At 42.1% G+C, this 12052-nt stretch overlaps 1 protein-coding gene across 1 annotated transcript in view; it reads left to right on the forward strand.

Moving 5' to 3' along the window:
* The window catches only part of LOC138527759 (matrix metalloproteinase-18-like), a 31487-nt gene extending 20350 nt beyond the window's left edge, over positions 1 to 11137 (forward strand). Inside the window, exons 8-10 of the mRNA XM_069639041.1 lie at positions 1643 to 1802; positions 7420 to 7523; positions 10979 to 11137. Coding sequence (XP_069495142.1) covers positions 1643 to 1802; positions 7420 to 7523; positions 10979 to 11088 — 374 coding nt within the window. The 3' untranslated portion in view covers positions 11089 to 11137. The remainder of the gene's footprint in view (positions 1 to 1642; positions 1803 to 7419; positions 7524 to 10978) is intronic.
* Positions 11138 to 12052: the final 915 nt, after the last annotated feature.

A 12052-nucleotide genomic window follows, 5' to 3' on the forward strand; every position in this document is an offset into this window, starting at 1 on the left:
TTGGTCGGTAGCTACCAGTTCGGGGTGTATCTTTGCTATTCGATCCAGGTCTCTCTTGTTTGCCCCTTCATCACTTCCGCTTGTTGTGTGCGCGTTTCTCCAGTTGTTGGTGCGGGTGAGGTGTAGGGCCGCTCTGATGTTGGAGTCGGCCTTGCTCCTGGTTGCAAATGTTTCCATGGAAATGGTGGGAGGCATGGCGTTGGTGGACAGATACGCAATGTAGTCTTCTGTTTCATGGGCCATTGAGTTGTCTTTTCCTTTTGTCAGGTGCCTTGACAAGTAGTCAGCTGGATTTGCTTCTCCTCCCGGCTTGTGAATGATGGAGAAATTGTATTCTTGAAGTCTGATGCCCCATCGTTCTATTCGCAGGGGCATTTTTGTTTTAGGGTTCCCAAATAGTCATAGCCAGGCCTGATGATCTGTTACGAGGGTGAATCGTCGCCCAATTACAAAATGGTGGAATTTTTCCGCAGCCCAGACTGCTGCTAAGCTTTCCTGCTCTGCCTGTGAGTATGCCTTCTCGGTGGGGGACAAGGCTCTGCTGGCGTATGCTACCACAGCATGTATGTTGTCACAGAGGTTAGTTTGTGGTAGGATGGCCCCGAGGCCCACCGGGCGGCGTCCACTGTGATTATGGTGTCCCACTCTGGGTGGAAGTAAGCTAGCTGGCGATGGTTTGCCAGGTTGTCCTTGATGGTCTGGAAAGCTGTCTGGCACTGTGGGTTCCAGACGAAGGGGGTGTCTTTCTTGAGGAGTGCCCTGAGAAGGTCGATGATGGTGGCATAGTTTTGAAGGTATCGGGCGCAATTATACTGCCATTCCTAGAAAGGACCTAAGTTCTGCCATTGTCGTGGGCGCTTGAAGATCTGTAATGGCCTTTATTTTCTCTGGGTCGGCGGTGATGCCTTTGGGTCGATTTGTCAATAGAATGGAATGGCTAAATACAGACACATTTTGGGACAGGTTAAATTCGGGTCAAAAACCTCTTAACCTTTAGAGGTTTTTTAAATGTGTAGGAAACATTTCTTTGATAAGTATTAGATGGCAAAATAATATGAATGATATGGTACTGCTGCCTAATATACTGTACTAAGTGCTCTGATTGTTGATTTTTGTGTGTGTGATGTCCACGTTTTATCATTTTCATATGAAAGTTGTTTTTAAACTTTAGAACCATTGCATGTTTGAAAAATAAAAAATCTATGTTCTGCATTTAATGCTTGTACATACTGGTACTTGTTATATTGAGAATGTATCTATTTTTTCTCATTGTATTTTAAAGTGTTTGCAAAAGGTGTTGTCATGTAAAAGGGCAAGTTATTTGACCACAACACATGAAATTAAAAATAAAATATGATTTCAGGTTTGTTGCTGGAACACAATTTAATATTAGCTGCATAGGGTCTCAGACCATTCTTAATATATGCTGTGTAATTGATTTGGATCACCTCTATGCTGCATTCCATTTTGTTTTTCTATATTGTGAAGTGTACATATAGTTGCCATGCATAGATTACAAAGGAAAGTGTTCTGCTTGTTGTGTATTATTTCAGTGGCTGCATGAGAACTTTTCGCATTACAGACTGTGTTTCTCGTGGGCGACAAATCTGATAATTAAATTGTTTACGATCCTGCTTTGTAGGATTTAAATACTGGGCTTTCAGTGGCACGGACATGCTACAGGGTTACCCCAAGATAATCTATCATCTGGGATTCCCAGGAACGGTCAAGAAAATTGATGCCGCTGTCTATGATGAGGACACCAGGAAAACCTATTTCTTTGCTGGCAACAAATACTGGAGGTAAGCACTGACAATATGCAGCATCCACAGGGATAAACAGTTCTTCTGTCCATAAACAAAATACCACATATAAGTGGTCAGACAAAAAATACGACGATGTTTGAATGGAAAATCCATTGTGCGGATGCTACCAGAATCACCATATTGTATGATAATTTGAGGGAGGGGAAGGGTGTTTCACCAAGACAGATTGTAAAAATGGAAAACCTACAGAGAAAGCAATCCCAATAATGGGTTCCTTCTATAGAATCAATGCAAGTTGACTGTTGCGTAAACAGGGATGTGATGGCTAGAAGGCAGCACAGAACTTCTGAGAATATTTACATTAGTTGCACAGAGGTACATCAAAACCGACCATCACTCACAGATCACGCCAAGTCCATGCTTAACATGAAGGGCATAATATTGACATAAGCCACTTCAATGCTGGGAATCGACTTATGGATCATTGTTCCCATGCAGATTAAATAATGTGTGTCTCTCTACTTGTCAAATAATAATAAAGTAGGGCATCTGATACCTTTGTGGTTTCAAAGTTTGTGAGTGAATTAAAAAAATAGATATTTGAACTCCATTTTCCGAATTTCCAAACGTATGGCCTGATTAACAAAGCATTTCGCTTTTGTAAATCAGGCCCTGAGTCTTCAGGAGCAGTTTCAGAATGTGAGGATTCTGTATTTTCTCATTCAACAACATGTTTCTTCGGATTAAAAGAAAAAATCCATCAAACACATACAATATGCAATTATATAATACACAATGGCTTAAAACTACTGTTCATGGTTACAAATAAAAAAAAAAAGATTTCCCAAAAATTGAGATCAATCAAATTCCGATGATTAGATAAAATCACATAATATACAAAAAGGCATAACATAAAACCAGTACATATTTGTACGGTACAGCTTAAAAAGACAAGGCACTAGGTTCCAATCGAAACCAACATCCCATTAGTAGAGGCCAATCAAGACACAACGCTAAGAAAGTAAATTAGAATCACATGGACATACAAAAGGAGAAGGCATCATAAAACCAGTTCACATGTGATTCATACAGCCTTAGGAAAGGTTGCATATATCAGGCATTAAACTAATGAAAGGGAGGAAAGACATACATAGTACTCCCAATGCACTGTGCTTTCTAATTCTTGGGGAAGGCACCTATTTTCATTGAACTTGTGATAACAGCCCCTTCTTTCTGTGCATGGCTCTTTTCAGGAATGTTAATAGAGCCCATGCTATCCGGACCGAATCTACTGTCAGGAGAAAGGTTATTGCTGGCCTTTGGGTGCGAATATTCTCTAACCTAAGCACTGGCAGTATAGTAAGCTTTCGGATGTTTATGTAGGCCAGACAAAACAGAAAGAAATGTATCAAGTCCTCTCTAACAGTGCCACATGCTGGGTAACCCACCTCATTTAGCTGTATTGCCCCTCAATGGTAGACAGTCAAATCTTGCACAGTTCTGTATTTGCAAACCTTAATTTTGGAAATCTTTCAGAGAAGCCATTGAATCCTATAGGTACTTTATGTGATGTGCTGTATGCAATTGGAAAGGGACTCATGGAATAGATTTACATTTTTGCAGGTTTGAAAACAGGTTCATAATTCCAGCATACATGTTTTATGTACTGATTAATATCAGTGGCAGAGACGAACCAAATCCAAAATGTGATGGTTGAAATGCTTTGAATTAATCATGACAACTGACATTGCACTAGGCAGCATTCCTTACTATTAACTCATATGTGCTATAACACAGTACACATGAATTGGTCATTAAAAACAACAATAAGTGGGATGGGCTTGTTCACGGGTCCTCTAACTTGCTGAGCAATGTATTTTGCCAATCTTGAAGTTCTCAGTGAGGTAGACTATTACAAATACATTTCTTTAATGGAGATTATGGCTGGACTGCAGACCAGCCTAGGCTGCTTCTCAGCACTAAGCAGGAGCAGGAGGCATAATGAGGATGGGCATTCATAAGGATTTGTGATGTTAAGTGATGAGGTTGATCCTTCACGTCTGAAGCTAACTGAATATCTTCTAGAAACTCTGATGTGTAATCCTGTTGTATTAATTTATATGGTTATAAGTGATCTGACTGACCACAATTACAGAGTAGTAAATTTTACTGTGGACAAAATACCGAAAACCACCAATTATTTTCTTTTTTTTTAAATGTGGTGGGGTCGCCCCAACCTCTCATTTGTCTACCCTTATAAAGCCACCCAACCCCATCCTGACTCATTTGAACCCCTTTACCCATTATCCTTTATTTATTTAATTAATGTTTGCAGCAGTTTTCATTGTTATGGTCCACTCCGAAATGTACCACTCTCTAATGTTTTAGATATATTGACTGGATACCATTTATATTTGTATTTATTTGATGAACATGGATGACAATGGTCATCTGATATTACTTAACATAACTCATTTTCAGATGGCAGAGGCATTTTCATGAAGCGTTCCTGTACAGTCGCAAAAATATGACAACAAGTGGTATGCCAGTTGTTGAAGGTTTAAAAAAAGAGAGAGTGGGACATACACCAGGGACACCACAAAACAAAAGATATATATGCATAAGAGACAGGTTACTTACAATGGTAACATTAACCTAAAGGTACAAGTGTTTTGAACTAGAGTACTAATTAAATATGGAAAATTACATTATTAAGCGTCAGTGGAGGCAGTGGTGGGGTCAGGAAGGGAGGATGGGGAGAGGGCAGATAGAGCCCCCTCTTTAGCAAGCAAGTGGATTTTAAGCTGAGCTCTGAGGAGATCCACAGTTGGGCTGGCTTTGATTGTGATGGGCAATGTGTTCCAGTGGAGCAGGGTGAGTAGACAGAAAGAATGGAAGTGGGACGAGGCGCAGGACGGGCATGGCAAAGTGAGGTTGATTGCAAAGTAGAAGCGGAGGGAGCAAACTCGTAAGTAGACAGATATGCAATCAGGCAGGTGCTAAGGAGAAAGACCATTGATAGCTTTTTTTTTTAAAAAAAAAATATTTGTAATTTACAGTTTCTTACAAACTTTTACTACAATTTCCTTACGAATCACATGTCCTTATTCAGATCCGGTCATCCTCATCATCAACGTCAATATTCTAACAGCACTAAAAGGAAAGAAATGACATGAAAGAGGAACAAAGCAAACCAAAGCAGCCTCCACTCTATTCGCTAATCGTATTCTCCGATGTAGATAGAACACTGTCCAACAAGTTTATAGCTGCACAAACTAGGTGCACTGAATTCCCACTTAGGATATCTTATTGATAGCTTTGTAGACTATGAACAGGAACTTGAAAAGGGAGCAGTTGTACATGGATAGGAAACCAGCACGGTGTTTTCAGGTAGATGTGGGGCGAATCTGTGTAGGTTGTACAGACAGCAGGTGGCAAGTTGAAGAATTTGAATAGAGGAAGGAAGGAGAAGTGAGGAAAGCCAAGGAATAGGTTGTGCATTGGTCAGGTTTGCTGAGCAGGAGGTTGGAGATTAGATGTTCATAGAATGATTAGTAAGAATGTTCATAGAATGATTGGTAAGAAATGAACAGTGAAGGTCAATACGAGCTGCAGACTCAGTGGTAGTGATGAATGATTGCATTTGGGAGTCATTATCAAAGAGGACACTGGGCAAGGTACATCACACCCAACTGCTTCAAATGTCATAATTACAGTTCAGTTCTGTTATCTACACAATTTATTAAGGCTATTATTGCAGGATGTTTGATATTGTAAGAGAAACCGAATTTTCTAAATTGACGTAACCATTTTATCACACCCTATGATAGCGATAATCCCCCTGATTCATGGAATTATTTGCGAGTAAAACTCACATTTGTGCGCCATTCTGCCCGAAAATCCCCAAACCTCAAACTGGCATTTTCGGGCAGAATGGCGTGCAAATGTGCATTTTACATGCAAATATTTCCATGAATCAGGGTGAATGTTTATTGAGTTATTAACATGGGTGGATCATAGTTTACAGGCAGAGCAAATCATGCCGTATGTAAATTCTGATTTGTTCAATTTTAAAGCATTGCCATTACAGAGCTGGGGATTGGAGCCCCTTTCACGAATTCAGTGCTGTAAAAATGCCTGCATTTTCACCTGCATAGAATTTGCAAGCAGTTGTCAGTGCTGGACTCTATGGATTCTGCCTGTTTTTTATGCCTCTAAAAACCATGCACAATCATAAGGATTCATGTCCTGCTGCCCGCTATGCCTACAAGGTGTCCAGCATTAGCCATTGTTTTGATCACCCGGAGTAAAAAGGCACATAAACCCGCGACTGCCCAGGTGTTTACTTAATGCAAATACTATTGTGGTAGTCCGGGATTAAGTAACCAATGTGAAGACCAACAACTTTACACAGAGGAATTAGGAGGTGGAGGCTCCCTCTCATTGGACATAGGTAATGCAACCCATTTTGATAAGTGCATTTGCCTGGGGCGAGAAGGAGGGAATCTTGTGGAAGTTGTGTGTTTATGGAGTCGGAATGGAGGTGGTCCATGTGAATATGGTCAAGCAAATTCGAGTGATGTTCGTGCCGCATGGCTCAGAAGCAAGCTCACAGTCTTCTGGTCACTAATAAGGGGGGAAGTGTTCATGTAGCCAGTGCTGGGTATGTTCCAGGCAGTTCCCTGGGGGATAGCACCGCCCATCTTCTTTCTTGAGGTGAATGTTGGTGTCATGCATGCAAATGTGGTCGCCAATGTTGCTCACATCGAACATGTGGTGAGTAAGACCATAACGATGTTGAAGATCAGTCATTGAGGGGGTCCATGTGGATGCTGATTCATGAGGAACGACACAGGTAATTGTGTCAGTTGTAGATATTGTGACGCCAAATCTGACGTGGCGACTGTGTTTCTGAGAGCCCCATTAGGGTAGTACCACCGATTCGGACTGATGCAGATAGTCAGAGAAGCACCACTTTGTGGTTGTCAGTGCCAAATACTGTTGTATGGTCGAGTAGTCCGGTAGCATAAACACTGTGCTTTTCCTTGGTATGTGGAGGCGATTCGCTCAAGTTTAAAATAAAATAACACAGCCTGTGTTCACTTTCGGAATCCTTTATGGAAATAATGCAGGCGGTCATGGCGCACAAAGTAGTAGGGCTGTCAAGTAGTAACCATTCTTTCTAGTTTCTTGGCGGTGAGCAATGCATTGTTATTTCGCACCTGGAAGACCCTTTGCAATATAAGGAAAGGAACTTAAAATAACAGGTGTTAATGGAGACGTCATACTCAGGAATCGTTAAATGGTATTGCAAACATAATGACGGTTGCAAAGAAATTATGAACGTATTACCTGAATTTTTTTTGTGATGAATAAGGTTTTTGCCACTGGAAACATTTAAATAGTATATTGTGGGTATACCCCTTACATGTCACAAATAGAATTAAATCCCACGCAAAATGCAGTCGCGCCATGGATCATTTCTCAGAACAATGAGATAAAAAGACTAAACACATGATGGAAAGATGAGAAGTTGTATAAGTCAGACTGAAACTATTTCATGCCATGAATTATAGAGGGTCTGGCAGTCAGATGTTTAATGTACTGTTGAACAATTAAAAAATGGACATGAATTTTTGTTTTGTTTTTATAGTTATGATGAAGAAACAAAGTCCATGGAGAAAGGGTTCCCAAAACGTATCATTGATGACTTTCCAGGGCTGGTCCAGAATATCCTGGCAGTTTTCCAGAACGATGGTAAGTGGGATAACCTTCAGAATGGTTCAATTGTCAGTCCATTAGAGTTGACATTCTCTGATGCTGCTTTGTGGAAGCAAAGGGATGGTTTACATCTCACATGAAGAAGAAGCATCATGCGATACACGAATGCTACATCACAAAGACAGTCATTTTACTCTGTGGGTAAATGGAAGGAAGACAGTACAGTTAGGTCCAGTCCCAAGTCAATGGGAAATCCACGAGTATGGCCGACTAAGGACTTTCCCCCGTTCATCACGTTTTCTTCTGTCTTGCATCGGGCTGACCCACAGCCTCCAAGTGTCAGACCAGGGCCACCCACTGATAATCTGTGCACATTATGCTCATCTGCTGCTGGTGCTCCTCCCGTAGCAATGAATTAGGAGTTGGAGCTCATATGTCTGAATGCCACCTCACCCAACTCCCCAGAGAGGAATCTCTTTCCCATGACTCCTGCATAATGGTCGGATGCCTCAATATCGTGCCCTTCCACTCAGTCAATTCATATTATTTCACGCCGCTTCGTGTGTCAGCGATGAATGGCATCAGTGTGTTTGAAACATTTCTCAGTATATGGATTCCTTTCATTGCTGAGGGCGACACTGAAGACCTCTCTCTAGACCTCTCTCTATTATTACCGTTTTAAGCACGTGCTTATGGGAAAGACAGATGGTCCATTTCAAAGGCAACCAAACACCTGAAGGCAAAAGAGAAGACACCATTAATAAAGGCATGGAGACTCTTTAAGTTATGAGTAGGGGGGGGGTCGGGCATTGACCATACATGCTGGGAGGAACAATGGTGGGAACAGAGTTATAATCTCTGTTAGTGGCAGAGAGGAATGGAAGTAGCGAATTTTCAACTCTTGCTATTTAAGAAAGACCTATCTTTCTTAGTTTTGGTTCCTTCTGATTCACTGCTTTCTTCCCTTTTTAATCCCATCATTGGGTGTTAAGACACATTAGCACCCGGCACTGGATACCCAACAATCAGGTGGCTAGAAACACGGATTGAAACCCACAATCTCAGTCCACCTTCCAAGCCACCCAACAGATGGTTCCTTTGGCCGCCATTTGTTTTGTTCTCCCCTGTTCCCCTCCCTTGCCTTGTCGCGCTCTGAAACACTTGTGTATGAGCGCGATAGAAATAAAATATAAATCAATCAATCCCCACCCTCTGTCCCCTAATTTATTTTGCCATTTCCGACCTCCCTCCCCAACCCACTTACGTGCTTGTTGCTGCCGCAGCTTCCCAGCTCCTCCGGCTGCTATGGAAGCTCCTATGGAAAGGGAAGAGGAGCTCCGTATGGAGCTCCTCTTCCCTTTCCATGGGGCCATCTTAACACAGTATTTTCAGTCATTGAACTGGATGTGTGAGGAGTCCAGTTCAATGACTGAAAATTCGCTTAAGTAACCTGGGGTGCTAATGGCATTAAACCCCCGTACCAAGGGCTGGAACAGGGGTAAAGTCAGGAATATTTGCTCAGGCTATTAACTTAGGCTGCTGGGCCACTATCCAGGTTCGAACGGGGGCTTAACACCACATTCAAGCTTTCCTCGCAAAGATCACTTCACTATGGCATTTCAGCTCCAATAATCTCCCATCTCACTGGATGCCATTATCCTCCTTACCCAACATCCCTATTATACATGGAATCTCCTTCTTCTCTATGATGTCCCTGTGATGATTCTATTGCTCATTCATAACATGCGGTCATTCATCTCTCCCCACATCCATCAGTCATTGGCACCTGATCGAGACTGACAGCCATGCATTTACAAACTGTCCAACTCTCCCAGCTTTCAGTACCAATCACACAATGCTCTACTCGAGTGCATGGAGACCACCACAACTACACAATTAGGAAAAGGACATAACAGAGGATATACCATGTCCAGAGGAATTATTTTTAGTTTCTTCTAGAAATGTTATCAGTGGGTCATGAGGCTTTTGTGAAGAACAAGCATGTTACTATTGGCATGCATATATCAATGTGCACTTGATCATACAGGGCACACCAATTGCAGGCTTAGTGCTTACTCTGATTCAGCAGTGATCGCTGAGCAATATATACTCAGGTATGTTCAAATGTGTTGAAAGCCTAGTTCGCCAACCTTGACATGCATCCCGCTAATGAATCAGATGGGATCCAGTGGCTTTGTGGAATGGTGTTGGAACTTGTTGCTCCTATAAGCATGTGGCATAGGCTTCCTATCTGTAGATCCCTTTCCCACACATGGCAGTACATATTTATTTTGCCTTTTGTCTGAAAGTGCCCCACGATCATTGACCGCGGATCATGAGCTAGTGATGGACACCTGGTTTGAGGAAGAAGGGCTACAAATATGTGCTTGTACTACAAGTTAGGGAGAATTTAGCAGAGAGAGAAGGCTTCCAGTTGCAGTCGGAAAAGGCCCTAGAATTTCAATCGAAGGGGATGTGTTACAGGGTCTGTTTTGCCCAGCAGATGCACTTGGTCAAACATTTCTCTGCTGCACAAATGCATTTAAAGTTTGCCTTCTGCAAATACAGTGAAATATTACACTTGCACTGATGCAAAGTTTCTGTAGTACGGTCCCTGGTGTTTTGGGCAGTGTGTAGTTGGCCACATAAACATTAAGATAGACGCTGCAAACAGAATGAACCCTGAGAGCATGTGCAGGAAACACAGGCTGTCACCAGAGCTGATGAACAGAAGAACCATTCAGGGGAATCAGGAAATTGATACTAAGAGCCTCATTCACAGAGCGGGTTCCCATGCAATGGGGGTTTGTCTTATAAAACGCTACTGCGAATTAGGCTTTAAGGGCAGTAATACAGAAACTATGCACTGACTCTAGTTCAGTTAGCGCTAAGAAGCAAATTATAATCTGTGATAATGCCATTTTGAACGTGACACAACCTCCACCATTTTAAACTTAAGTGTGGGGAAGAGTAGATGGGCTCTTGTTGGTGAGAACAGTGATTAGTGCTAATGATCAAGCCTCTTAGACTAAACAATAGTGACTCTTCTCTTAGTTTCTTCCATTGGGCTTCAGTCAGATTTCTCCTTCGCAGACATCAACTAGTACAGGGATCCAGTGTAAATGTTCATGGATACTTTAAACTCAAAATGATAGTCATGGATAAAATGCCATGCTACCGAAAAGGGTCTGCTCACAAAGATTCTGGGAAATGTGAGTAATTTGCTCTTGTCCTCCCTTGTGTGAATTAGGCATGTGTTACTTATATGTAAATTACGCATGAGATTTTTTGTAGCAATCTTTCCTTTTAAAAATTGGCTTTGAAGTATGATGGGCCAAGTACTGACCATATCTAGGCCGGAAAGATGTCGCTGCATGCTCTAGATCACGCCACTGCACTTTTAAACATATATGTCACATGAAATACATATATGTTCACATTTATCATTATGTATGTGGCCACATTGTAATTTCATAATCATTTCTCAACAGGGCTCTTGTATTTCTTCAAAGGAAAATGGCAGTATGAGTTCAGCACCACTTCCAAGAGAGTGATGCGTATCTTGAGGAGTGACAGCTGGATTGGCTGCGGCGAGGAATAAAGTCAAGTGGTGTTGTGCTGTGTCATAAAGAGCTATTTTTTTATACAAATATGCATTTGTGTTCATTTTTTTAAATTTTTTTATAAACAACCCCAACTGTGCCAGCTGTCGAAAAGAGGTCATGGGGAGATAATGTGACCTGTTCAGTGGCCAGTTCCACCAAGTGAGAACACATGTGCTACAGGACAAGATACCGGAGTCCACGGCTAACACCTAAATCTCAGGATCGATTCTCCTCCTCTTTAATTCATAACCCCTCATCATGAATATGGTGGTAATGGTAAGAGACAGTGGGCCTCATTACGACCCTGGCAGACAGCCGTGCCTGTAATATAGGCACAGCTGCCGCCTGTGTCTTTTTTTTTCCGGCGCCCTGGAATGGGCAATTACCCGGGTATTACAACCCCAGCGGACCCGGTAATTGCCCACTGCAGGACACTGGAAAAAAATCTTCCCCATAACCATTTGAGCCCCATAGGGCTCAGTGGGAATGGGGAAGCCGCATGCACCGGCACCATTCGTGAATGGTGGAGGTGTATGCAGCATGCTGTGCTCGCGGGTGCCGCTCTGCCCGACAGGTCTGACCTGGCGGGCAGAAAGGCACCCGCGAGCACAACCTGTATTTTGCCGGTCCGGGAACTACGATACTGGCAAACCTGTTATGAGGCCCAAGTGTTTTTAAAAAAACACATCTTGTTACCACCTGCCAAATTATATATCATAGGATTTCGATCTAATTTCGTACTTCAGAGCAATACCACGTACAGTAAACTCTGCACGTTTATGAGGTAAAATATATACCCGAAATTCATCAAATATTTACCTCCAGCCTAAAGGTGAAGTTAAACATTGGAGAAAAAAAAAACATGAACACATGCGCGTTTCCTTATGTGTAGGCATGTGCTAGAGAATTCCGGGTTACAAGGGAAGAATTAGTGGGTGGGACCACTTTAGGGTTTGAAAA

The sequence above is a fragment of the Ambystoma mexicanum genome, chromosome 7q (genome assembly GCF_040938575.1).
Source record: "Ambystoma mexicanum isolate Mex_15411 chromosome 7q, UKY_AmexF1_1, whole genome shotgun sequence".
NCBI lineage: Eukaryota > Metazoa > Chordata > Amphibia > Caudata > Ambystomatidae > Ambystoma > Ambystoma mexicanum.